This window comes from Acinonyx jubatus, chromosome B1 (assembly GCF_027475565.1).
Source record: "Acinonyx jubatus isolate Ajub_Pintada_27869175 chromosome B1, VMU_Ajub_asm_v1.0, whole genome shotgun sequence".
Taxonomy (NCBI): Eukaryota; Metazoa; Chordata; class Mammalia; order Carnivora; family Felidae; genus Acinonyx; species Acinonyx jubatus.
The window spans coordinates 2,431,686-2,458,727 of NC_069382.1; the positions used below are offsets into that span (position 1 = coordinate 2,431,686).

Sequence of the window (27,042 nt, forward strand, 5' to 3'; positions counted from 1 at the left end):
AGGCATGAGAAAGACTCTCTTCCAGGCCCTTCCCCTTGGCTTGTACATGGCCATCTTCGACCTTGCCTTCTTCAATGGTGTTCCCTCTGTCCCAATTTTCTATTCTTAAAGGACAACAGTCATATTGGATTAAGAGCCTACCACAATGACCTCATTTTAACTTGTTGACCTCTGTAAAAACCCTCGATCCATCATATAGTAGTGGGCATACAGTCCCATCATAAGCTAGTGGGCATTAGGACTCCAACGTACCTTTTGTGAGGGGTACAGTTCAGCCCATAACGCCATGTAACAGTACGATCCCCCTGCATTTCCACTGCCTAGTGCCACACACCCAATCACAGAGCACTATGGGCCACGTACACCATGCATGGGGTGCTCTGATTTGTAGAAGCTACTCCTACAACCTTGTGACTGCTATGTTGGAAAGTTGAAGACAACACCACCAGTAGCCTAACTGCAAACTGTGTTTCTTTCCAACAACAGCATTTATGACAGACATCTCATTAAGCAAGGCAGTTGAGGAGATGGTGGAACCACACTTATTTATTTGTAAATTTCTACCAGTGACAGTTATGGTCCAGGGATTGTGCAAAATGCTGGGCATTCCAATATAAGACAATATCTCTGTCTTCAAGGATAGAGATTTTTAACATACGTTCCTTAGACGCCCGCACCAAGTTCACCCAGGATGGCTGTAAAACTGCCGTGTTCCAGACTCTGTGGGACGGGCTCTGTCAGAGTCAGGGGACCAGAGAATCGAGAGGCCGGAAGTTAGGGGCTCCTTCCGTAACAAGAATTCCAGATCACTCTTGTGACCTTTCAAAGTTGAGAACCACTGATCCAGGAAGAGACTGACAGACATACAAGGACAAAACAAAGTAGCAAGTGCTGAGACACATGCGCAAAGGGAGCTACGGGACCCCGGGGTAGGGGCACCTGAGTCCCCCTGGAGCCAGAGAATGGCTTGCCTCCGGGAGCTCATGAGTGGCAGTGAAAAGGCTACTTACAATTCCCCACCATTTTCAAACCGCCAATTTTGCAGGTATAGCTTGTCACTGTGGCTCTTTCATGCAAGACCATAACCTACTTTTCAATTTCAGTTGGTATCATAAGTGGCACATGGGTCATTTTCCTATCTTTACTCCTCTTTGCCTTGAAGTGATTTAGGAGCCATCGCTTTTCAAAGTGCCGCATGCCCGAGTAGAAAGTTCCGTATGGACTCTTCCCTTTCGGCTGCCAGTGCATGCACTCCCTTCTATGATGCTCCAGGGGTGCAGGGAACACACACGGTCCTATCTGGCTGTTTGGGGAAATATTCTGAGTATCTCATGTCAGAATCATTTCCCAATGTTAAGCACAAAAACTACATCACAGGAATTTCCTCGAAGGCAAGATACATGGCTGACCTCTATGAGGCACTCTTATCAACAGGACTCTGGATTCCCTTTGGAAAAATTACTGCTTTGTGGTTTTGTATTTCCTGGCCCAGGAAGGTCAAGAGCCTCCTACAACAACTGCCATGATACAAAATTACCCTAAATGTATGTTTGCACTCACTACTGCTTTTATGATGAACATGTCCCAGAGACGGACAGAAAACACGGAGCTCCGCGATTCACCCTCGTGCCAGGCATGAACAGAGAAAACACATTCTTTCATTTGGTGAATAATCACACCGGGTTTTTGACCACGAGAGAGGAAAGGAGATGTCTTCCACAACATATCTGAGACACAGGTTACTAACTAGAGACGAGAATTGCTATTGGCTGAATTATAACCTGCATTCCGGTCTGTTCCTGGCGCGTCATCTAGGTCGGAGGTCAGCAGGCTATGACCCGAGGGTCAACACCAGCCTGCAGCGTTTTGGTAGAGCTCACCAATAAAAAATGGCTCAACCAAAGGGATTTTGAAGAATTTAAAAATGAAGAGCATGTGGGGCGCCTGGGTGGAACAGTTGGTCGAGTGTCCGACTTGATTTCAGCTCAGGTCATGATCTCATCGGGGTTCGTGGGATGGAGCCCCTTGTCAGGTTCTGTGCTATCAGCACCGAACCTGCTTGGGATTCTCTCTCTCCCTCTCTCTCTGCCTCTCCCTCCCTCACACTCTCTCTTTCTCAAAATAAATGAAAAAACTTAAAAAAAAATGAGTATGTCACAGAAACGATAAATGACTCACAAAGACTGTATAGAAAAAGTTTGCTGGTGCCTCATGTTGCTCATCATGAAAAGTAAGAGAAATGTATTACCAGCTTAGTCACTTAAATATTGTTGACGTTATTATTTATTTACTTAAAAAAAATGTAAGTGGGCTTCATGCCCAGCACAGAGCCCCACGTGGGGCTTGAACTCATGTCCCTGAGATCAAGACCTGAGCTGAGATCAAGAGTTGGATGCCTAACTGACTAAGCCACCCAGATGCCCTAATATTATTGACTTTAAATAGACATTTGTAAAGTTTCTGCCAGAAAAAAAGTCAACACTTACTGACAACACTCGTGGATGGAAATATGTTTGTATCGTATAAGAGAGTTCCTTTTTTCTCGGGTACCTGGCTCTTAGTACCTGGCTCTGTGGTAAAGATTTCATGTCAAAGTTTTCACCTACGCCTTCAAATAAGGCAGCAGGGAGTGTTCATATCCCTGTTTACAGATGAGGAAGCAAAACCTCAGTGAAGCCAGATTGCCTCAGCTTCCCGTTGGTCAGTGAATGCTGGGGACAGGTGGGTCCACATCTAAATTTCAGAGACTGGTTGAAATAGCCAAGATCCAATCGCTCAAATCCTATAAAGAGATCTGGGGCAAATGCGTGGGGGTTGGCAGATTTGGGCTGTGTGAACTACGTGGATTCATAACCTAATAACTTCGACCATATCTGGCATGGTGACTATAACCTATATTCGTACATACACATATTTTCTTATATATTATAACAGGTAATTTGGAATTTAAAAAACACATTATATTAAATTTCTAGAAACACTGCCTTATTATCATGACACAGAGGAGCTTGACCATTTCATAGAAGCAAATAAATAGGCACATGAGTAAAAATCAAGCCAAGAGTCACAATTACCTTATGAGCGTTTTATGCTCATAACAACAATTATTAAGATTTACAAAATAACTCAAGCTCTATGGCAGGACACTGAACATATCTTCCTAATTTTTGATAATGTTGCTATTTTTATACTTTTTAATGTTTGTTTATTTTTGAGAAAGAGAGAGACAGAGCACAAGCGGGAGAAGGGCAGACAGGCAGACACAAGAATCCGAAGCAGGCTCCAGGCTCCGAGCTGTCAGCACAGAGCCTGACGCGGGGCTCGAACCCACGAACCGTGAGATCATGACCCGAGCCGAAGTCGGACACCTAACTGAGCTACCTACATGCCCCAATAACGTTGCTATTTTTGAAAACTAAAAAAGGAACAGTTGCCTTCTGAAAGATGCCCTTTCAAAGGGCAGGAGTAATGTTCAGGGTACATGCAGGATAGAATGGAAATAGCATAGATTTCTGTGTCTGAAGCACATGGGTTCCAACCCTGTCTCAAAGGTTCAGTCTTTGTGTTGCTGGGAAGGGTCCCCTCTGAGCACTGGAATCCGTAAAGACTGAAGAGCTGGGAAGACAAAACGCAGCTCCTACGGGACTCACAGACCTACCCAAGCCATTTCCCTCATCTGCCCGGCTTGTCCCCCACAGGTAACCTTTACCTGAGCAAATACAGCCTTCCTGGCAGTTCTACTCTGCGAGGCATCTAGGTCTCTCTATCTTCCAGTTCTGACTTCACAAACAGAAGCTTAATCGTGTAATTTGGGAGGAAGATCGTATTTCTTACTCTTTGTTGCATGCAAAACGCGAGCAGAGCATTAAACGATAGTCAATGTCAACCCCAAGCTAAAGCTGCAGCTTACAAAAGACCCTGAGAACCCAAGCTTTAAAAACAGAAAGAGAGAGAGAGAGAGAGAGAGAGAGAGAGAGAGAGAGAGAGAGAGAGTCAAAAGACTAAGTGATAGAGAACAAACTGAGGGATGCTGGAGGGGAGGTGGGTGGGGGAGGGGCCAGATGGGGAAGGGGCTGAGGAGGGCACTTGTTGGGCTGAGTTGTAGGTAAGTGATGGATCCCTGAATTCTCCTCCTGAAACCAGTACTACACTGGTAACTACCTTGAATTTAAACAAAAACTTGAAACGAACAAAGAGAATTACCATAAAATTTATATTATGTAAAAGAAGAAAACACAAAATGGCTGCTGGGAGCTGCTCTCTCTCTTGAACAGGGGAAACTCGAAAGCAGTTCCCTGTGATGCACCAGTTTACCTGGGCCTTTGAGATAATGCAGAAAATTTCAGTTCTAATTCAGGCTTCCCTTCAAGATGAATGAGATCAGTGTATTGATAATGGAAACAGCTGCTTGGCAGAGTTTCTTGCTTTAAGGCAGGAAATGAAGCCTGAAGGACAGAAGATATGGCTGACTTTATCAGGGAGGATATGAACCAATACAGATTTTCTTAGAAAAATAATTTAAAAGGCCAGGCAACAGGAGAAACACAACCTGAAGTTCTCTGAAGCCAATAAATACATCTTGCCTCCCGCATTTTTTTTTCACTCACAGGTGATCCCCACTATTTGTTTAATCCTGTCCAGAATTTTCTAAATGCTAATTACAAGCCATTATGTTATCTTGGAAGAGGCCTCGCTCCGGGAGAGGACAGTCCAGAGCTGTGACCTTGGCTCAATCTCTTGTGAGTCACAGGATCCTGGCTAAGCCTGGAGAAGGTCCCTCACACCCTCTTCCAGACCTAACAATAAGATAGCACTGACGCAAGTGTTGAAGACTGATTCTAAGTTACTTCTTTAACCCTCGCAACAATCCTGAGAGCTAGATATTAAAATTCCCGCTTTATCTTGCAGGCAATAGGTTTAGAGTGATAAGGACTCTCACAACATCAGGGACGTTTTTTTTCCTCTGAAAATTCTGTGCGTCTAAGATGCCACTGGCAAAAAGTCAGCGAAAACAGGAGAAAACAAAACAGATTCTGGCATTAGGTCATCTTTGAAGGGGGAAAAAATCACTCTCAAATGCATGTCTTATAAGGTCATAGATTTATGGACTTGGGACATTCAAAACATTTACCAAATGCTACAGGTGACAAAAGCGTTTGGCTGGGTGCCCTGGGGACCACAGCACAGATACAGTTTACAGGGTCAGCAGCTGGGGACCTGGAAGGGAATGACCTCAACACTCCAGGCTTTGATGTTGCTTATTTATCAAAACGCAAGTGTTAAATATTTTAGTAAACGTGTCAAAGTATTATTGTAGACAATTAAAAAAATTAAAGAGACCAATAACATCATGAAGTTAGGAAAGGTATAAATTGTGTTTCTTCTTCTGTAAGATTAAAAGGAGTGCTGTTCAAATCACTGAGAAAACTTTTTTTTAAATCTTTATTTAGTTTTTGAGAGGCAGACAGAGCACGAGCAGGGGAGGGGCAGAGAGAGAGGGAGACCCAGAATCCGAAGCAGAATCCAGGCTCCGAGTGGTCAGCACAGAGCCCGACGCGGGGCTCAAACTCCTGAACTGCAAGGTCATGACCTGAGCCGAGGTCTGATGCTCAATCGCCTGAGCCGCCCAGGAGCCCCGAGTCCACCATTTTCAAATAAGAATAATTAAAATAACCACGATGATCTCTGAATCTGGTAGAAGTCTTAAAATATTTCAACGTTCGCACCACTAATTAAGTTCCCTATTATCTCCAAGACCTCTGATAGGGTGGGCTACAGGATTTACAGCCGCTGGTGACGCAATGTGCCACCCGGTTCCACGTCTCAGATAGCGCTTGTTCTGTGGTGGAGGTGATTCAGTTTGAAACTTACGGCAGCACGTGCACTTTTTAGTCATAATTTTATTCATTTGATTTGGTCCCTCTGGAGCCTAGAGAAGTGTCTTCTCTCGTGGAAAACAAACAATGACGTGCCCAATATCTTGAATGAATGCAACTGTGGCACCCTTGCGGATAAGGGTAGGACTCAGTCTTCCTGGAGCGCCAGCCTGGACTGGGGCACGGCGTTCCCCCAGCCACCCGGCAGGCAGTGCATCAGAACTGGCCCCGTGAGCCTCCTTCCCTCCCGGGGCCCATATGCAGTGAGTCATATCGCAAGACTCCCAGCAAAGGAAACCAAAATACAGGTCGTCGCAGACGCCTCTTCCCAACCCTTGACGTGCTCTGCCAAGAAGACAGTTACCTGCTTCCTCACAGACCTATTTCCACCGTATTTCCAAGGACTCGACCACTGCCCCGCACACAGTGCAGACTTTTAGGCCCCCTGAATCCCAGACAAGACTCTGTCCCACCTGCCGCCAGGCAACTACAAGACCCGTCTTTCTAAAATGCAGGTATGACTGTACCTTGTGATCAGAGCCCACAGCTCTCCGATACATTGGCATCAACCGCAGGAGAGGCCCTGAAAGCCACAGAAACTTGCGGGCAGGGCCTTCCGCGCGGGGCCCTGCCTGCCGCTCCATGTTTTCCTCACTCCCTGCAAATTCCAACCCGCGTGTCCAGTGACGGGAAAAATATCCCTGGTCTTCGCTACGACTTCTACTCAGTGCACATCTGCTCTCGCTGAATGCCACACTGAACTGTACTTACTGACTCCCAAATCTGTGTCTCCCGCTGGACCATCAGAGATTAAAGGGTGGGGAATGTGCCTCGGTACGTGCAGTGCCTAATCCAGAGACCCGTTTGGGTTGAACTGGAAGTGGGTGTAGAGTCCTTAATGCTTGTCTTAGGTTTTACTCCTGCCATCTATGACCCTGAGCTACAAACACAGTCGTGATGAGCGTCACTCTGCGTCTGTCTGAAAACGGACATGTCACGAGTTGTATACTCGTTGTGTAAACACATATGGTATGACTATATATCTACTTCAATTTGTAAGAGCGTGTTTGAAAGTTCTGTAGTTTCTGGAGGTAAAAACGTGTACCTTTATGTTTGTGCAAGTTGTTTTCCTGTATAGAATTCAGAGCATTTTAAAGAAAAAGCTCACCCAGTCTTTAACTTCATGATCTACAGTGATGAACTGTCAACAATTCAGGATTGTTAGATGGCGATAATCCACCTCTATATTAACTCTCTTTGGACCAAAATATTAGTTTAAAAAAAAAACAACAAAACTTGAAATTATCCTCAATTATCATAAAACTGAGAGTGAAAATTTCTCTAAATAGAATATATTTCCCACTGTAAATTTAAATTATAAATAAATAAAAATACCAACAACCAAGTAGAAAATAGGTTTCCCTTAGTATTTGTATTTTAACACTGAAGGAAAATCCCAATAAATGTAGGATAATCTTGTGTTTTATTTTTCAAATATTTTCAAATTTAGCCTAAAACAATCTTTTTGATGTTACAATTGTTGGTAAGTTTTCTCTGATCCTACTTTTTACAGGCATCCATCTAAAAAGATTTCTATATGCACCTGAAGGAGGATGCTGTTTAATTAACGATATATAACTTAGGTCATGATATATGTGATGGTAATTGCCATAATTTATCAATCTCTTTTCATGGTTAGGCTGTGATTCTCTTGAAGGGAGGAAACATTCATTTTGTTTCCTTACAGCCGAGCACAAACAAATACTCAACATTTATGGGTGGATAGGAGACTCCTCTTAGCCTAACACAGAAAAGAGTAGATGATTTAATATGTGAGAGGAATAATCCACAAAGTCTCCGCCTGACTAGACGAAAAACAAGCCAATGGCTTTCTATGAAGTCAGGTGAGTGTTTATACTATGTGAAAGTTTTACACTCTACAAGCAACAAAAGGAAAGGGAATAATTAATGCTGAACACATCAGATTGGACCCTCTTAAATACTGTTAACAATTACACACTTATGTCTCAGATTAAATTCACCTAAATCAACTCTAATGGCCCTTGAATCATGAGTAAACGACCTTTAGGGTAGAAAGTGCCAATATATGTTACAAAGCTTACTCTATTCAAAATTTTATGATCCTTTCTCAATGGCCTTCATTTAACTGTAAAATCATTTCTACTATTTTTTTAAAGATTTAATTTTATTTTTAAATGATAAAAATGCTATGTAATTGTACTGCATCATTTAAATGTCTTTCAAAAAGCTTTCTTTTTTTTTTAAAGTTTATTTATTTGGAAAGAAAGGGTGCATGAGTGTGAGTGGGGTAAGGGCAGGCAGAGAGAGAGAGAGAGAGAGAGAGAGAGAGAGAGAGAGAGAGAGAATCCCAAGTAGGCTCCATACTCAACGCAGGGCTTGAACCCATGAACCGAGAGGTCATGACCTGAGCCAAAACCAAGAGTCAGATGCTTAACCAACCAAGCCACCCAGGTGCCCCTCAAAAAGCATACTTTCTACCATGGTTTTTATTTTTAAATATTACAGCCTCACATATGATGACAATATATTGTATGTTATTATAATTAAGGTGCTATTTTGCGCAAATTTTAGATACCTATGAGTAAAAGATAAAAGATGCTTCCAGAGTAAATGAAATCAAATACCAAAAATATAGATTACCTCTAGAATCGGTGCCCGCAAGACTTTTTACAATAGAAGTCCTTTCAGCAGAAAACAATTTGATTCCAACGCTGAAGTTTGGGCAGAAGGTCTGGATTCTGGGTCAACATTTTTATGATTATTGAGAAGTCACATTACCTTTTATGTGTTTCAGTTCCAAATACTTTAACACAAGTAAAGTGCAGGAGATCATTCTTAAGTGCCCTCCAGGTTTTAGAAGTCATAGTTTAGGAAGAAAGACCACAATCCTACTGACTGCCTGGTTAACAGAAGACTTAATAAAAAGTGTAGAAAATTGGATTTGTGGGAGGAAGATGATACTTCATGGAGACATGTTATGATTTGAGAATGCAATCACTTGGGGCCTTGATCTCCCAGAAGAAATCTCAAGGAAGACGATCTGATTTCCCACCGCCAAGTGCGTTGTGGGATTCCAAAAGCCCACACCACAGCATCATTGCGTCTGGGTCCTGCACAACGCAAGCAACACACAGCACGATCACCTTCACTCAGGTCCCTCAGCCCAAACAGCACGTATTCCCGAAGGATCTGGCCTCTGGTGCCCTGTTTCTGCGTCATTTAATTCAGCCTCGAATAGTTCCGCTGAGGGAGGAAATGGAAGCTGGAGAGAAAGGTCATGGCATATCAGCAAAACAGCCTGCAGACACTGTCCTCTTCCTGTCGGCCATTCGTGGCTGGAGCAGCCACGTGTCCAGCCGCACAGGGGTTTCCAGAAGTCCTCACAGAGCAGGAAGATGGACCCGCCCAGGCCTGGGGTGTCGCCCCTCCCGTGTCCCTCTCACCACACCAAGGTCTCTCCCCGTGCCTTTGAGTGCTGTTTACTTTGACGGCAGCTTCCACCTGGGCTCTCCTTTGTGACTCAGACTCTAGAGGTCCTGATTCTGGAATTTCTGCCCATGCTGATCCACCCCTCCCTTCCTTGTCCGCTTTGGGGGTTCGGGCACGACTATCGCCACGTGCATTCTTTCCCTGTGCTAATGACACATAGCGTCCCCCGGGGCTACACTCGGGGCAATAGAATCTGGGTCACAGACAGAGTAACAGAGCATTTAAAGAAAATGAGAATCACTTCTTTTGAAAGAAAAAAAGTACTGTTTAAAAAATAAAAAGAAAGAAAGAGAAAGTACTCTTTTAAAGAACCAAATCATCATTCCTAATGAAAGAAGCTGTTAGAACTTTGTGTGTGTCTTATATTTACAAAGAATTTCAGTAGCTAGAACATCAGTAATGCAAGCTAAGTGTCTGATTAACTCCTTGTGGTCAAGGACACATATATTTAGTGTGATAAATATCCATTATTGTCTCACAGAGCAATACCAGAAAGTCTAATATCTATGAAAAAAAAAACAGAAAAAAGGAAACCAATATGAGGCTCCATTCATAAATCATAATTAGCTCTCAAAGACCAATATATTTCATTATGAATATAAATCTCGATAAGACAAAACTATGAAAATTTCATGACTTCAAAGCCTTCAATTAAAATGAAAATGACTTGTTTGAAATTTGATTTTTATGCGTACGACAGATAAAATACCAAAAAAGGCATGAAATATTGAAATCAACTTTAATAAGCCCTAAATTCAAATGACCAAAAGAAAATGAAATATACGGCACATGGCTCAACGAATGGGTTTTTAATCTAAATTTTTTAAAAAGGGGGCTTTGGTAATTGATTTTTTAATTAATACAACTGTCAAGAAAAACTCTTTTGAATCTAAATTGAATAACGTATTTTTTCCTTCAAAATGCGGTACGAGTAAGGATGAGGATAACTACGTAGCATCTAGTGACTGTTCAACCGTCCTCTGAACTCGGGCTGGAAAAAGCTAAATCAAGCCTAGTGTAAATGTCAGAAATGTTTGCCTGGTCCGTGGAAAGTTTAATTTGTACTTCTATGAACCCATATTCCATTCTTCCTTACCTTTTAGCCATAGTCACCGCTTCAGCAATTGTCAAAATGTGGTGAAAATAAGAACACTAAATTTAATTCGAGTTGGGGGAAGAAAAAGCACATCTCTTACCCTGGCAGAGCGGGGCGAGAGAATCCCACTGGTACATGCCAACTGGGTTCCGTCTACAGGTCGCGTTGCTGTGGCCGATCATGCGATACCCAGGCTTGCAAAAATAATGCACTTGACTTCCAACCGCCCCCGTGGTCCTGTTGAAAATGCCTCCATTCTTCGGAGTGTGGGTCAGGCTGCAGTAGGGTGCTAGGGACACACAAACACACACAGATGTAAACAGATACATAGGCACTGCTGCAGTTCCCTCAATGAGAGTGATATACACGAGGTATCTTTACTGTTTAAGTACTGGGAAATCAAGCACCAATATGTCGACATGGTCTAAAACACATCCCCAGATACCAAAGTCTGGCAAGGGTAGGGGTCTCATTTGTTGGCTGTGGGAATACAAAATGGCCACTTCAGAAGATGGTGGCAGTTCCTTACAAAACTAAAATTCTCTCGCTCAGAGAACTTAAAAATGTATGTGCACACATCCAAAAAACCCTACACATAAATGTTTACAGCAGCTTGATTCATAATTGCTGGAACTTGGAAGCAACCAAGGGGCCCTTCAGTAGGTGACAGATAAATAAACTGCAGTCCATCCGGACAACGGAATATTCTTCAGCAAAAAGAAATGAACCGTCAAGCCATGAAAAGACATGAAGGAACCTTAAATGCGTATCACTCTGTGAAAGAAGCCAGTTTGAAAAGGCTACATACTGTGTGATCCCAACTATATGATCATCTGGAAAAGGCAAAACTAGAGAGACCCTAAAAAGTCAGTGGTTGCCAAGGGCCAATGAGCGGGATGTATAAACAAGTGGAGAGTAGAAGATTTTTAGGGCAGTGAGACCGCCATGTATGACACTGTAATGATGGATACACTCCAGGATACATTGGTCCACACCCACAGAACGTACAACACCAAGGGTGACCCTAACGTAAACCACGGACTCTGGGTGATAATGACATATGTGCATAGGTTCACTAATTATAACAAATGCACCATGTGGTGGGGATGTTGATAACGGGGGAGGCCTGCGTTGTGCTTGTGGGGGTAGGGAGTACTTGGGAAGTCTCTGTATCATTTCCTCAGTTTTGCTATGTTACGAACCTAAAACTACTCTGAAAAAATAAAGTCTAAAAAAACAAACAAACAAAAACAAACAACAACAAAAACACAACAAATTCCCCAAAGCCCAGAGCCAAGGTTCAATCTCTTATTTTGAAGTTTAGATTGCTTGCAAGTGCTACCCAGAGTGAAGGGAGATCTCGACTTTCTGGCTCAAATATTGTAAGGAAATACATGGAAAAATCAAACTGAATTCCCTCACTCATCCTTTTAAAGCTAACCCACTTAAATAAGCTTACTGACCACCAGAATTAGAAATGGTAAGGTCCAGTACTGGCCACCTTATGTGAAACAAAACAATTCTCAAAAAAAAAAAAAAGGAAAAGTATCCTTAAAATGGAGAAAATAGAAGGTTGTAACATTCTGCAATCACAGCTATTAACTTTTTCCTTGTCACTGCGGCTAAGTGGGTCTTGTGCGCTGCACAGTGACGTAGACATTAAGCTTCTTTCTAACATATTCTAACATATGGGATTCGAATACAATCTGAAGAAAATGCACCACTCCAGGTCAATAAAAATCTTACAAGAGCCTTAATCACTGCCTTTGAAGGAACTTTTTTAAAATGGAGGACAAGCATTTGTTAAAAAAAAACAGTCTTACCTACACAGAATATAACATTTCAAAGGCTGAAGACTGACATCTTATTTATTCATTTAGAGAAAGAATGTATTCTTATTCTTACAAGACCAGTTTCATTGCAGCGTATAATCCTACTAAGTCCCTTCAGATAAATCAAAACAATAAAATAAAGAAAGTAGTGAAGTTCTGGAAATGTGTTTCCTTTTGAAAGAAGAGGTTTAAATGTCCTCCTTCCCTGGGGGGGTTCCATAAAGAACACACATACAGGTCTGAATGCTTAATGTTGAACCTTTCCCTGGAAATAAATTCAGAAGCAACTTTTTGAAGGTTTTATATCATAGCGTTGCCCAGAAGCAATGTCTATGTGTCCAACCATGGTCCTGTGAGAAGCATCCTCAGAGAATATCCTCAGCTGGATGATCGTCTGAAATACCATTTCATTTTTTTTTAATGGACTCTTTTTTATTAAGTTAAAATTCACTAACTATTGTGAGAAACTTGTGATTCACTGCCCTATTTGCCATGCCATTTTCCATGTCCTCCTTCTACACTAAATTTTGTAAGTTTTGAATAAACAGAGATGTTTATTTTAGAAAAGGAATAAGGCACCCTGGCCTTCAGCTGCAAAAACAAAACAAAACAAAAAGATAATTTATAGGAAGAAGGAGCAGACTGTCAAACCTTGTTCCAACGGTAGAGATGAGATAACATCTGATGTGTTCCTGAAGGGACAGGGAGACCTCAGAATTCACTGCATATTACCTGTGATTTTTGTCATAGTTCATTCTGTTAAGGGATATAATGCGCAAGATTGTCTAACTCCGTAGAGTCTGAAAACTGTCCATTTTCTCTTCTCTTTACTATGTTTTTTTCTATTGCCAGACTCTCAAAATATCTCCTTTCCTCACTCACCTAGAACAAGATATGGAGGGTCCTGGGGCCGTGGGCGGGGGGTGTAGAGCACCGAAAAGGGAAAGATTTGGGCATGAGGCCCTGCCTGTTTGATTCCTGGATATAGAAAGACATAATGTTCAATCACCAAACTCTGTTGGAAAATTAGGGAGGCATCCACTATGGGAGAAGACGGCAAGTTAGCTATCTGGGGACTTCTGGATACATGCGCACCCGGTGTGCATCTTTACCCCAACAAGACGCTCACATGCTTCATTTAGTGCAGAAGGCCCATTATCAACTGTGCACGGAGGCAGCACACCTTACTGCACTGACTAGAGCCACCTTGCACAGCATGTGCTTTGTCCTTTTTCCTTCCAGTTTCAAGCTGTGTTGGTCACTTGTATTGCTCCTGTGTCTGGATGACCAATACGTCACATGTGTGAGACAGACGGAGGCTCAAGATACGATGCGTGGTCCCATTACAGGCTGGCACTCCCCGGCCCATGCTGCTATATGTCAGAGAACGCTCATGTGATCACTGCTCTAGAACCACTGGTGATGAACCCCTAGCAGGAGTAACCCAATCACCAAATCTGTGGAAATCATCTGTCAGATGACATACCCACTGACAAAACAAAAATTTACGGCCTTCTTTGAAATTCTCCATTTGCCTACTCCCCAACACAGTTTAACAGAGAACTTATGGCTCAATAATGAATTAAAATACCCTTTGAAAGACAGAATTCAAGGTACAGTCCTATCACCATGCCACGAAGCAATCTGCCAGAGATAGAAGGGGACAGGTGATGTTCACTATGATTTCCCCTGCACTGTCCATTTTTGCACATTGGAAATACATTCAGGCAATCCTAAAGGGCTCAGTGTTTAGTTTTCAAAACAAGGAACATGACGAGCACAAATCCTGTCAGTGGCCTAATAAGCTCGTAACTCATTCCAGTGGAAGCAATTTCAATGGTGAGCTCTTTGTTAATAAGCATTGTGAGTAACTACTTGGAGAGAAAGGGGGAGAAACGGAGAGAAAGGGGGAGAAACGGAGGTCTGGGTGCGTTTTATTAAACTTCATAAAGGAAGTTTCAGGCCCACTGTCTGCACATCAAGAGCCTTTTCAAATCTTGATACTTTTGTACGATTTCGTATCTCCCAACAAAAGAGCTGAAATCTTAAACACTACTAAGACTTTTGGGGGCGCTTGGGTGGCTCAGTTGGTTAAGCGCCCAACTCTTGACTTCAGCTCAGGTCATAATCTCATGGCTTATGAGCTCAGGCCCCACATTGGGCTCTGTGCTGACAGTGTGGAGCCTGCTTGGGATTCTCTGTCTCTGTCTCTCTCTCTTTCTGCCTCTCCCTGGCTTCCCTGCTCTCCTTCTCTCAAAATAAACAGACTTAAAAAAAACCAAACGACTATGACTTTTTGCTGTTCCCCCTTCAGGAGGTTTCTCAGCACTGACCATGTAAAATACCAACATAGGAATCAGTAATCCTCTGGTGAATCATCGCTCCATTGAAAGCGTCTAACGGGCTTCTTCCTTAGGGAAATGTACCTCAGTTATCACCATGGGATATGGTGGAGTGAGGTACTGAAAAAAGTGTACACTTTTTTCTTAGTAATTAAAATATATGAGGACTTTAAATTGTCTGTCTACTGCTTCAGTAGGACAGTATAAACATTAGGTATTAGGTCATATTACAAATGTATGCAGGATTTAGTGTACATAAATATACTGACTGACTTAATATGAAAAACATAGGCAGAGAATAATTAAAATACATGGGTAAAGGACAAAATGATTTAAATGTTGACAAATAAATATATATATGCAAACATGTATTAATTTTGTAAGTGTTCATATACATATATCTGTGAATAGAGTCTCCAAGTATATAGATATATACAGATAGATAATCAATAAAAAGACATGCTATTAAGAGATTATTACCACTTATAAAACTAGTAGCAATATGAATATCTCTTCCTGTTTGTTTCCTTAGCATTTAACCCTACTTTTACATTAGTTTATATTATATTACTTTATGTTTTAGAGGAAATGCCTTTGCTTTCCCTAATTCAATTCAAGGTTTTATGATTTTAGCAATAATTTTTAAAATATTCCTCAACAAGGGGTGCCTGTGTGGCTTATTCGGTTACATGCCTGGTTTGGGCTCAGGTCACGATCTCATAGTTCATGAGTTTGAGCCCCGCATCAGGCTCTCTGCTGTCAGCACAGAGCCTGCTTCGGATCCTCTGTCTCCCCGACTCTCTTCCCCTTCCCCCTCTTAAAAATAAATAAAAATATAAAAACAATATTAATCAATAAATGGTTTGTTTTCCCGACTGTAGTTTAGAGATCTGTCTCTCTCAGAGCGGTTTCCCATCATATTGTTTCTAGGGGAGTTAACTGTTCATCTTTGGGGATTAGGTTTACTTTACAAATCTCTAAATTACTTTTTTTAAACTAATGCAGATCACTTGTATTAAAAACACCTTTCTGCTAAACTAAACCTCACTTACTAACCTGTATATCGAATCTTGAATCCTTTCTTACTGGTTGCATGATCGGTGGACCAGCGGAGATATAACTGATTACTCCTGCTTGTAAAATTGGATTGTTCAGTGTGGTTCCCACTTAAGACCACTAACAGAGGACTTTGACCAGAAGAACCTAAATGAAACAGAAAGACAAAAAAAGTTCAGGTACGAGCTAGCACCTACAAAATGCAGACCACCTTTAGCTTTTTGACCAAATTTATGGGTCCAAATGTACAATATATAGCTATTCATTTCCCAAACACAGAGTTCCAAATTAATAAAGCAGCAAATATATTCCCTGATTAAAAAACAAACAAAAAGCAAGAGCCAATCAAAATACTTGCACATTTTTAACACATAACACATAGATCATATGAACCTTGCCTATACAGCAGGAACGACTGGAATAAAAGTAATTTTTATCATCATTTGTATTGACAGTATGGTAAGTGTACGGGGAAATAGAAACTTTCGTGCAATGATGCAGAAGTAGAATCACTTGGGAGAATAATTTGGTAACATCCAGGAAAACTGAAGATTTACTTATATTTCTATAAACTTCAGCACCTGTGCACGAGTATTATTTCCACAGCCAAACCTTTGTTCTGGTATTGTTCTGTATGGGGAAACCTACATCCTAACTAATACTTTGGAATTTTAGAAAAGAATTTAAAGTTCCATGGAAAGGAATTCTATACACATTTGAAATTAATGAACTAGGTAACAGGGATCAGCATAGATGATTCTTTAAACAGCATATTGATGACTAAAGAAATCTATTTGCAGATAAATATGATAGCAATTATGTAAAAATTCCAAAGTGGACCGAAGATAGAGTATGTGTGTCTGTAGAGAGATAGGAGATGATACAGATAGAGATACATAGTTAGATGACAGAGAGATAGAGAGACAGAGAGACAGACCGATAGATGGACAGACAGAGATAGAGCATTAACCATAAAACATGGACAAGCATGTCCCCTCTTCACAATACCGTTTCCTGCTAGGACAGGAACACGTGGTATTGGATATGGGCGGGGCCCCTAAATTCCTTTTTTTTTAAATGTAATTTATTGTCAAATTGGTTTCCATACAGCACCCAGTGCTCATCCCAACAGGTGCCCTACTCAATGCCCATCACCCACTTTCCCCTCTCCCCCACCCCCATCAACCCTCAGTTTGTTCTCAGTCCTTAAGAGTCTCTTATGGTTTGCCTCCCTCCCTCTCTGTAACTTTTTTTTCCTCCGTCCCCTCCCCCATGGTCTTCTGTTAAGTTTCTCAGGATCCACATAGGAGTGAAAACATATGGTACCTGTCTTTCTCTGCCTGACTTATTTCACTTAGCGTTAACACTCTCCAGTTCCATCCACGTTGCTACAAAAGGCCGTATTTCATTCTTTCTTATTGCCATGTAGTATTCCATTGTGTATATAAACCACATCTTCTTTATCCATTCATCAGTTGATGGACATTTGGGCTTTTTCCACAATTTGGCTATTGTTGAAAGTGCTGCTATAAACATTGGGGTACCAGTGCCCCTGTGCATCAGCACTCCTGTATCCCTTGGGTAAATTCCTAGCAGTGCTAGCTGGGTCATAGGGTAGATCTATTTTTAATTTTTTGAGGAACCTCCACACTGTTTTCCAGAGCGGCTGTACCAGTGTGCATTCCCACCAACAGTGCAAGAGGGTTCCCGTATCTCCACATCCTCTCCAGCATCTGTAGTCTCCCGATTTGTTCATTTCAGCCACTCTGACCGGTGTGAGGTGGTATGTTAGTGTGGTTTTCATTTGTATTTCTCTGATGAAGATGACGCTGAGCATCTTTTCATGTGTCTGTTGGCCATCTGGATGTCTCCTTAGAGAAGTGTCTATTCATGTCTTCTGCCCTAAATTTCTTCGTACTCCTTGCCTCTTTAAAAAACCAGAGCCTAAGGTAACTTTGACAAAATCCTAAAATTAATTACATTAAGAAATGAGTCCATATGTGTATTTTTTCACCTTCTTGTACATTTGAAACAATTAATTTTTTTTTAACATTTATTCATTTTTGAGAGTCAGAGAGAGACAGAGCATAAGTGGGGAAGGGGAAGAGAGAGAAGGAGACACAGAATCTGAAGCAGGCTCCAGGCTTCAAGCTGTCAGCTCAGAGCCCACCGCGGGGCTTGAACTCATGAACTGCAAGATCGTGACCTGAGCCAAAGCTGGATGCTCAACCGACTGAGCCACCCAGGCGCCCCACACATTTGAAATGTTTATATATTCAAGAAACAAACTTACTATCTAACACATAGTTAATAGAAACAAGTGCAACTAGGTATTTATCCAAGGGTTGCAGGTGTGCTGTTTCGAAGGGGCACATGCACCCCAATGTTTATAGCAGTGCTATCAACAACAGCCAAAGTATGGAGAGAGCCCAAATGTCCATCAAGGGATGAATGGATAAAGAAGAGATGGTATATATATACAATGGAGTATTATTCAGGAATCAAAAAGAATGAAATCTTGCCATTTGCAACTATGTGGATGGAACTAGAGGATATTATGCTAAGAGAAATTAGAGAAAAACAACTATCATATGATTTCGCTCATATGAGGACTTTAATATACAGAACAGATGAACATAAGGGAAGGGAAGCAAAAATAATATAAAAACAGGGAGGGGGACAAAACATGGAAGACTCATAAATACAGAGAACAAACAGAGGGTTACTGGAGGGGTTGTGGGAGGGGGGATGGGCTAAATGGGTAAGAGGCACTAAGGAATCTACTCCTGAAATCATTGTTTGCACTATATGCTAACTAATTTGGATGTAAATTTTTAAAAATTAAAAATAAAATTAAAAAAACGATGTGATATAGATATGTATATACATATATCATTATATACACATATATATGTATATATATATATACAATGGAGTATTACTCGGCAATCAAAAAGAATGAAATCTTGCCATTTGCAACTACATGGATGGAACTGGAGGGTATTATGCTAAGCAAAATGAGTCAGAGAAAGACAAATATCATATGACTTCACTCATATGAGAACTTTAAGACACAGAACAGATGAACATAACACAAGGGAAGCAAAAATATATAGAAACAGGGAGGGGGACAAAAGATAAGAGACTCTTAAATACGGAGAGCAAACAGAGGGTTTCTGGAGACGCTGTGGGAAGGGGGGATGGGCTACATGGGTAAGGGGCACCAAGGAATCTACTCCTGAAATCATTGTTGCACTATATGCTCACTAACTTGGATGTAAATTTAAAACAATTAATTAAATTAAGAAAAACAGAAACAAGTGCGGTACATTGTCAACCACCATTAGCCCTGCCGCCACGATACTTCCTGAGAGGAACTGCTCTATTGGATACAGAAGCTGTATTCCCACTTCCAGGGAGTCATCTACAACAGTCCCTGCTGGTGAACTCAACGCCCCCTCATAGTCTGACATCTCTGGCTCTTCTACATTGCGCGGCCCATTCCCAGGAAGCTCACTACGTACGAGTGGGAGAATGTGGCCCTCGCTGCTAGATGTAGTCCCCATCTCATCAGGTTACATGACTCACTTTGAGATTTATGCAGCATCTTTATTCGTGCAAAGGGACTGAGAACCTACAACTTCACTTCTTGTGTAAGTGCCAATCAGAGCAGTTAAAACTATTAAGAAGAAGAAAAAAACTGTTATGAACTGAATTGTGTTACCCCAATGTATATGTTGAAGTCCTACCTGCTAGTACCTCAGAAGGTGACTGTGTCTGGAGATAATGACTTTAAAGAGAGAACTTTAAAGTTCAGGAAGGACACTGGAATGAGCCCTAATCTAATCTTATTGAAGTCCAAAGAGGACATGTGGACACAGACAGGCACGGGACGACCAGGGGAGGACCCAGGGAGAGACAGAGGCTATACGCCAAGAAGAGACGCACAGGAGAAACCAGCAGCGCCCCCACCTGGATCCCAGACCTCTCACCTCCAGGACCAGGAGAAAATACATTTCTGCTGCTTAAACCCCCCATTTGTGGTACTTTGTGATGACAGCCTTAGTCATCAAGTAGAAAAACCTAGCACATTAGAGATGATCAGGGCAGTGTTCAGTGTCACTAGAGCAAAGTCGGATCAGATAAAATGCTCCTTCTCAGTTTCCTGGAAGATGTCCCATAAAAGGATGACTGTATTTTAAAATTAAAGAAGACAGTAATGGGTTTGGGTGCTGGCTTTTTGTTGTTGCTGTTTAAAGGGATAATACATATTCTAAAATAAAATAACACTAGGAAATTCATGAAATTTTAACATGACACTTTGAATGACAGAACTCGAGTCAAGTTTCAGGTATTCTTAATCCAACATCTCATTCTTCCTCATTTTCTATCGGTTCTTCCTTCCTAACATGTAACAAGCTTTCTCAAGGAGTCTTCTTTAAAAAGTCACCTCCACAATCAGCACGTGGAGAAGAACACAGAGCCACAAGGAAGAGCAGCAGTTTCCGTCACCAACATGGAAACGATGAAGGGTGTGACCAGTGAACACCCCAATCTTTATGTTGACACCTTTCTCAGTTGAGTTCTACAATGATTAAATCTTTTTATTTATTTCTTTAATTGAGGAATATCCATTATTGGAGCCACAGAAAGTAATATACTCCTGGGATAATGAAGCTTAAAATCAATATATTCAGCATATTTTTCACAACTCATGAGCCCTAAAAAAGCCACTATCTTACAGAAGAAAGAGAGAGGGAAATAGAGATAACAGAGAGATGCACTAAATATGACATTCGATGCAACAAAAAGGTCAACACTTAATAAAATCTTCATATAAAACTGTCTCCTTTCATCTTATAGTCAAATGTTTGAGACTAGAACAAACCTAACCACGGTTCTCGGATAATTCTGTTAGCAGCAGCTTTGATATTATCTCTATTATCTACTTTGTGGTAATGGGTGTGCTCCATCCCTATTTTTGGGAGATCAAACTGTAAGCACCTAGGCACAGATACCGGTAATGAGGTTGTTGCTGTGGTTGGAAGTGGAAGAAGCACCGTCAGCTAAATTCCAATCCAACGACAGTGAGACAAGGGAACACGAACACATGTAAGGTAATTATGTCAGGATGTTAGTTACATCCAGCAATGGATTGGAATATGTACACAAACACACACAGCCCCTGGAGTGGGGAATATGTGTACACACACACACACACACACACACACACACACACACACTTACGGCCTCTGGAGTGGGAAATATGTACACACACACATACACACACACACACAGCCCCTGGAGTGGGGAATATGTAAACACACATGCGCACACACACACACACACACACACACACACACACAGAGTTACAGCCTCTGGAGTGGGAAATATGTACACACACACACACACACACACACAGTTCCTGGGTTGGGGAATATGTACACACACACACACACACACACACACAGCCCCTGGAGTGGGGAATATGTAAACACACATGCACACATACACACACACACACATTCACACACACAGCTCCTGGGTTGGGGAATATGTACACACACACACACACACAACCCCTGGAGTGGGGAGTATGTACACACACATGCACACACACACACACAGCTCCTGGAGTGGGAAATATGTACACACACATGTGCGCATGCACACACACACACACAATCCCTGGAGTGGGGAATATGTACACACACATGTGCACGCGCGCGCACACACACACACACAGCTCCTGGGTTGGGGAATATGTACACACACACACACACACCCTGGAGTGGGGAATATGTACACACACGTGCGCACGCACGCACACACACACACACACAGCTCCTGGGTTGGGGAATAGGTACACACACACACACACACACACACCCTGGAGTGGGGAATATGTACACACACATGTGCGTGCGGACACACACACACACACACACACAGCTCCTGGGTTGGGGAATATGTACACACACACACACACACACACACACAGCTCCTGGAGTGGGGAATATGTACACACACACACACACACACACACACACACACACATAGCCCCTGAAGTGGGGAATATGTAAACACACATGCACACACACACACACACACACACACACAGTTTCTGGGTTGGGGACTATGTACACACACACGCACACACACACACACCCCTGGAGTGGGGAATATGTACACACACATGTGCGCGCACACACACACACACAGCTCCTGGGTTCGGGAATATGTACACACACACACACACACACACAGCCCCTGGAGTGGGGAATATGTACACACACACGTGCGCGCGCACACACACAGCTCCTGGGTTGGGGAATATGTACACACACACACAGCTCCTGGGTTGGGGAATATGTACACGCACACACACGCACACGCACACACACACACACACACACACACACACACACAGCTCCTGGAGTGGGTGCTCACCTACTCTAGTTTTGTCTCTCACCTAACTGGCCTCAGAATCGAGTTTACCTGGCTTATTGACATCAGTTTTGTACCTGGCTAATAAATTACTTCTTTCCATCCTAAAGACTACAGAAGAAGCCTTCAGCAGTGCCTGTCTGTTTTAACATACACCTAGAAAAAAACCTCTGAAAGTGAAAGAAATTGTGCTCCGCACTCCTCTGTTTCCATGCACATAAGGATGAGTTTAATTTCCAATTAGTAGCTCACCATTTTAGGAATACAGAAGTTGCTACTTGTGGTGTCTGTCCATATGAACAACCTGACTGTTAAGATTCATCAAGGAAGTAAAAGGCATAGGGACACACACGGAATCAATTACAGTAATTTTTTTTTATTGAGTTGATTGTTATTTTACTGGACACATGACAAGTCCATCAAAACATGTCAAAGCCCTGTTTTTATGGACAGCCGTATTTGTACCTTGGTCTAATTTTATGGGCTGTGATAATACTTCTATGCAAAGAAAAATATTAACATCAGTTCCATTTCAAACTGACAATTCAACCACATACTACTTGTAAGCATGGCCTTGTTCTATTAATAAGTTTATTAGAATTGGGTAAAAACGTATGAGACTAGAGTTGAAAACAGTACTAACATTTGTTAAGTGTATTGTACTATTTTTTTAAAGATAGTACATCTAGAAATATCTGTGAGCCATTAGTTTTATATGTTTTTAGTAAAATAATCATTTAAATGGATTAATGTAACTTTAGCTCTTTTAAATTTCCTAAAATATCTTCTGAATCCATAGAATACATAGGGAAAAGGAGAGAGCTGCTTGGGGTCATCTACTGTAAATCTCCACGTTAAAGAATTAAATAATGGTTCAAGTTCATTCAGGACATTTTCAGAGTGCATCAGTAGCACATTAATTGCTTAAAAGTTGAATCATTAACAAAAACATTTTCATGTTCCACAATTGATCTCTGAGACCATACAAGTGCAAGAAGAATTCATTTTCATTTGGGGGAGAGATAATTTAACCCAAAGATATACTAAAGTCCTGTGTAACAAAAACATGATAATGGTGTTTTTATTACATTAAGAGAGATTACTGATATAAAAAAGAAAAGAAAGGAAACAAGAAACTTACCATCAAACACCTCCAGTGCATCAAACTGCTTTTCACTTTGAAATGTATCCACAAAGATAGTGATGTTATAGTTTGGTTCCACTTTAATACTCCATGAGCACGTCTGGGAGTTAAAATAGTTGCCTGGGTAACCTGGGCTGAGGATGACTCCAGAAGATTCTGTCCGGACTTCATTTGCTGGGCATTGCGCTAGTGAGAAAAATACCAGTAAAAATTTTCCTTAACAAAATGAACCTGACTTCCACAGGAGAGTTTCTATCCCTATATTTACAAGCCAATGGTGGCAGCGGGAGTGGGGGTGTGGAGCTATCCTACTGAGCTGTGACCAAATTTAATACAAGAGACAAACACAGCAGGAGAAAACCACTGAATAATGAGTAATTATTATTTATAATAATTATACCGACCTATAATTTAAATGAGAATTATATACACACGTATGTAATATATACGCCGATATACAAGGTGATTAGGTAGATAGATCGCATTTACCTCTTTGATAGATCAAAGAGATTAAGCCGCTGACACCAGGGCAGCCAACTTTGATAAAGCGGTTGGTTGAAAGAAACCTGGACCCTGAAAGTTTTCTTTTTCTGGAAGTGGTGGCGAAGCACACCCTTGCCCCTGTTAACCCGTGCGAGTGAGGTGAGAAGCAGCCACACAGGAGTGGTTAAAACTACCATGTGCCTCTCGCTCTGTGACTGAATTGCCCACACACCTTCAACTGGGGCAGGGATCCTAGGATCCCATGTTTTCCCAACTCACCTTTTCACTGTAATATCGCAGAAACATTGTGCAATTATCTTCGGTAACAGAAAATGATACTATTTATTTCTTCTTTTTAATATAATACTTTAATATAATTTAATACTTTTAATTTCATTTAGAATAGTAAATTTTAGGGGCACCTGGGTGAGTCATTCGGTTAAGTGGCTGACTTCGGCTCAGGTCACCACCTCACCGGTTGGTGAGTTCGAGCTCCGCGACGGGCTCTTTGCCAGCCTGGAGCCCGCTTCAGAGTCTGTGCCTCCCTCTCTCTCTGCCCCTCCCCGACCCACACTCTCTCTCTCTCTCTCAAATATAAACAAACAAAAAAGGAATAGTAAATTTTACACATGTGATTTGACTTCTTGGGACTGTGATAAGAGATGAATGAGAAAGTCCTGGACCGAAAGCCATACTGCATCTTTGGGTTGTTAGTGTTGAGTACGAGTAGTGATTTGTAAAGGATGAATTTATCATAATGAATCAGTTATCAATTTATCTTTATGAACGAATCATTAAGATAGTGTGGACACACTGAGCTGTGTGTCCCTTTTTCCCCTCCTGCTTTCCTTTTTGCTTTATTCAACTGCTTCCAGAGTCATTAAAATAAAACTGATCTGCACAGGTACGAACACACAGAAGAAAACCACCAGTATCACAATCAGTAATTTATTTCAATGATAATTTCATTATCTTCCAGAAATAGTTTATTTATACAATTATGGAGAAAACAATTTTTCTCTATTGATCATGGATCAAAAGTAAACAGAGATAATAGCAAAACTATTTATTTTAAAATTTTAAGTTAAATGATCAGCTTTTCCTTCATGAAAAAGAGATTTTGTTGGAGGAAATGTGTCTTATTTTTTGAATTATCTCCTTTTAATTAATCACATTTATGTTATTAATTCATACATTTCAAAATAAAGACATTTCACAACCTGATAGGCAAATCACATGTAATATGTTTTGATTCCAGTAAGTGTCTGATAAAAGGGAACTTTTCCTTTTTTTTATCTTTCATTTGTCTTAGTGTTCTTATTCTGTGTACCTTAAAATTTATAAAGTGTGTAGGCATAAGATCACCAAAGATGAAACATTTCATAGAACGCTTTTTTAAAGTTTATTTATTTTTGAGAGAGAGAGAGAGAGAGAGAGAGAGAGAGAGAGAGAGAGAGAGAGAGAAGCCCAAGCAGGCTCCATGCTGTCAGCACAGAACCTGATGCAGGGCTTGAACTCAAGAACAGTGAGATCATGACCTCAGCCAAAATCAAGAGTCAGACGCTTAACTGACTGAGCCACCCAGGTGCCCGAGAACCCTTTTAAATAAATAAGTATTTAGGTAGACTTTTAAGAATAGGTGCAGTGTTAATTAATGGTAAGTTATATAAAAAACAATTCAAACCAAAACACTCAGCCTAAAGCAATTTAATTTAAAAAGTAATTTCTTCTGTGATAGTGGTAAGATCACCCCGTAAAATCTATTATGCCCTTTCAAAAATGAACACATTGGCATTTTTTAAAAGAACACATTAAAAAACCGGACTTTGTATCTGGGTGTGTATGTGCAGGGCTTGGAGGTTCAGAGTCTCCACAGATCAGCCTTGACTTTGCAGCGAGAGCCAGGGCTAGAGGCGAATGAAACTACTCTCAAGGGTTACAATCAGATGAACACATGCAAACCCTCTCCTTCAGTCTGAAGCACTACACGGGCAGGTGTTTCAAAGCCTGGAAGGGTTTGACCACCTCCCTGCCTCTTCCTGAGGAAAGATGCCATTCCAGTACCTTCCCTTCTGTGGTACGACCCGGGAGAAAGGTTTAGGCCAAATCTCCTCTCTCTGCTTTTATCCCGCCGCTATGGTCACTAGGCGACACTGGGCGGCAGATTTTCTAGGAGCAGACAATCCTCCCTAAGTTGCTGCCATCCACCCGGTGAGAGGACAGCCCTCCAGGGTGATAAGTCAGAAACAGTGTGAGTGGTGATAAGTCAGAAACAGAATCTTTAGCTTAGCTATTTTCATTCCTTTCATTCTCAAATCCTGCTTCTGTTTCTTAGAGAAGACACAATCAAAGTATAGGTGCAATTATTTGTTTCCTTTGTCTTACAACACTCAACATTTTCTTTTTTCCAGACATACATACTGTTTTAAAATGCACTTGAATATATCTCCCTGGGAGTTAACGTGTTTTTGATTCATTTGTTTCTCTGGCTCTTTCATATGAGCCTCTTCCTTCCTGTCCCTCGCTCTACATCCTTGCTGGGAGTTACACGCGCCCACAGCGGGGAGTTTGGAGACGGAGGGGCTCTCCCGGGGCCTGGCTGTTCATTTCTAGATCAGCATTCACGCCTTACACACATCCCGCGTCTCCACCATCTCCCCCGGGGATCCCCCCCACCACGGGAAGCATCTGTTTGAGGTTCCCATCAAAGATGCCTCTAAAAGAGCGTGCCTCCCTGAGAAGGTCCCCTGAGCTTTGAGCCAGCCCACCTCGGCGAGAAGCTATTCCTTCAGCTTATTTTTGAAGAAAAAGAAAATGTGAGGCTTAAAACCAAAGCATATTATTGAATGCATCTTGTGGGCCTTCAGCAAAAATAACGCAGTCAAGCATTAGGCTTTGTAAATAATTAAAACTAATTCTTAAAAGCACCCGGAGGTCTCAGAGAATTGTAAACAGAGAACTCTATAAACAAGTGGGAAAGCTGTGACCCAGAGCCCTGGACAGGCATGTCCTGGTCTCGAGCTTTCCAACAAATGGTCATTATCTCAAGGACGCTGGTTGTCTTTAGCGTTCGTTGAAAATATAGGTTTCTGATTTCTTTGTAAGTGAATATTTTAAAAACTACGGATGGATTTGCACTGTCCACAGGCTGAAGCCACCCGATACTGAAGGCCTTTTAAAATGTGGCCCCATGTGTAGTTTTCAGCCCACTTAATGCCACTTCCCCAACACACCC

At 41.6% G+C, this 27,042-nt stretch overlaps 1 protein-coding gene across 3 annotated transcripts in view; it reads right to left on the reverse strand.

Moving 5' to 3' along the window:
• The window catches only part of CSMD1 (CUB and Sushi multiple domains 1), a 1,996,605-nt gene that overhangs the window by 122,370 nt on the left and 1,847,193 nt on the right, over positions 1-27,042 (reverse strand). For all 3 annotated transcript variants that reach the window (XM_027049973.2, XM_027049974.2, XM_053217751.1), the window contains 3 exons: positions 23,322-23,510; positions 15,734-15,880; positions 10,604-10,792 (listed from right to left, as the gene is read on the reverse strand). In XM_027049973.2, the coding sequence (XP_026905774.1) occupies positions 10,604-10,792; positions 15,734-15,880; positions 23,322-23,510 (525 nt within the window). The remainder of the gene's footprint in view (positions 1-10,603; positions 10,793-15,733; positions 15,881-23,321; positions 23,511-27,042) is intronic.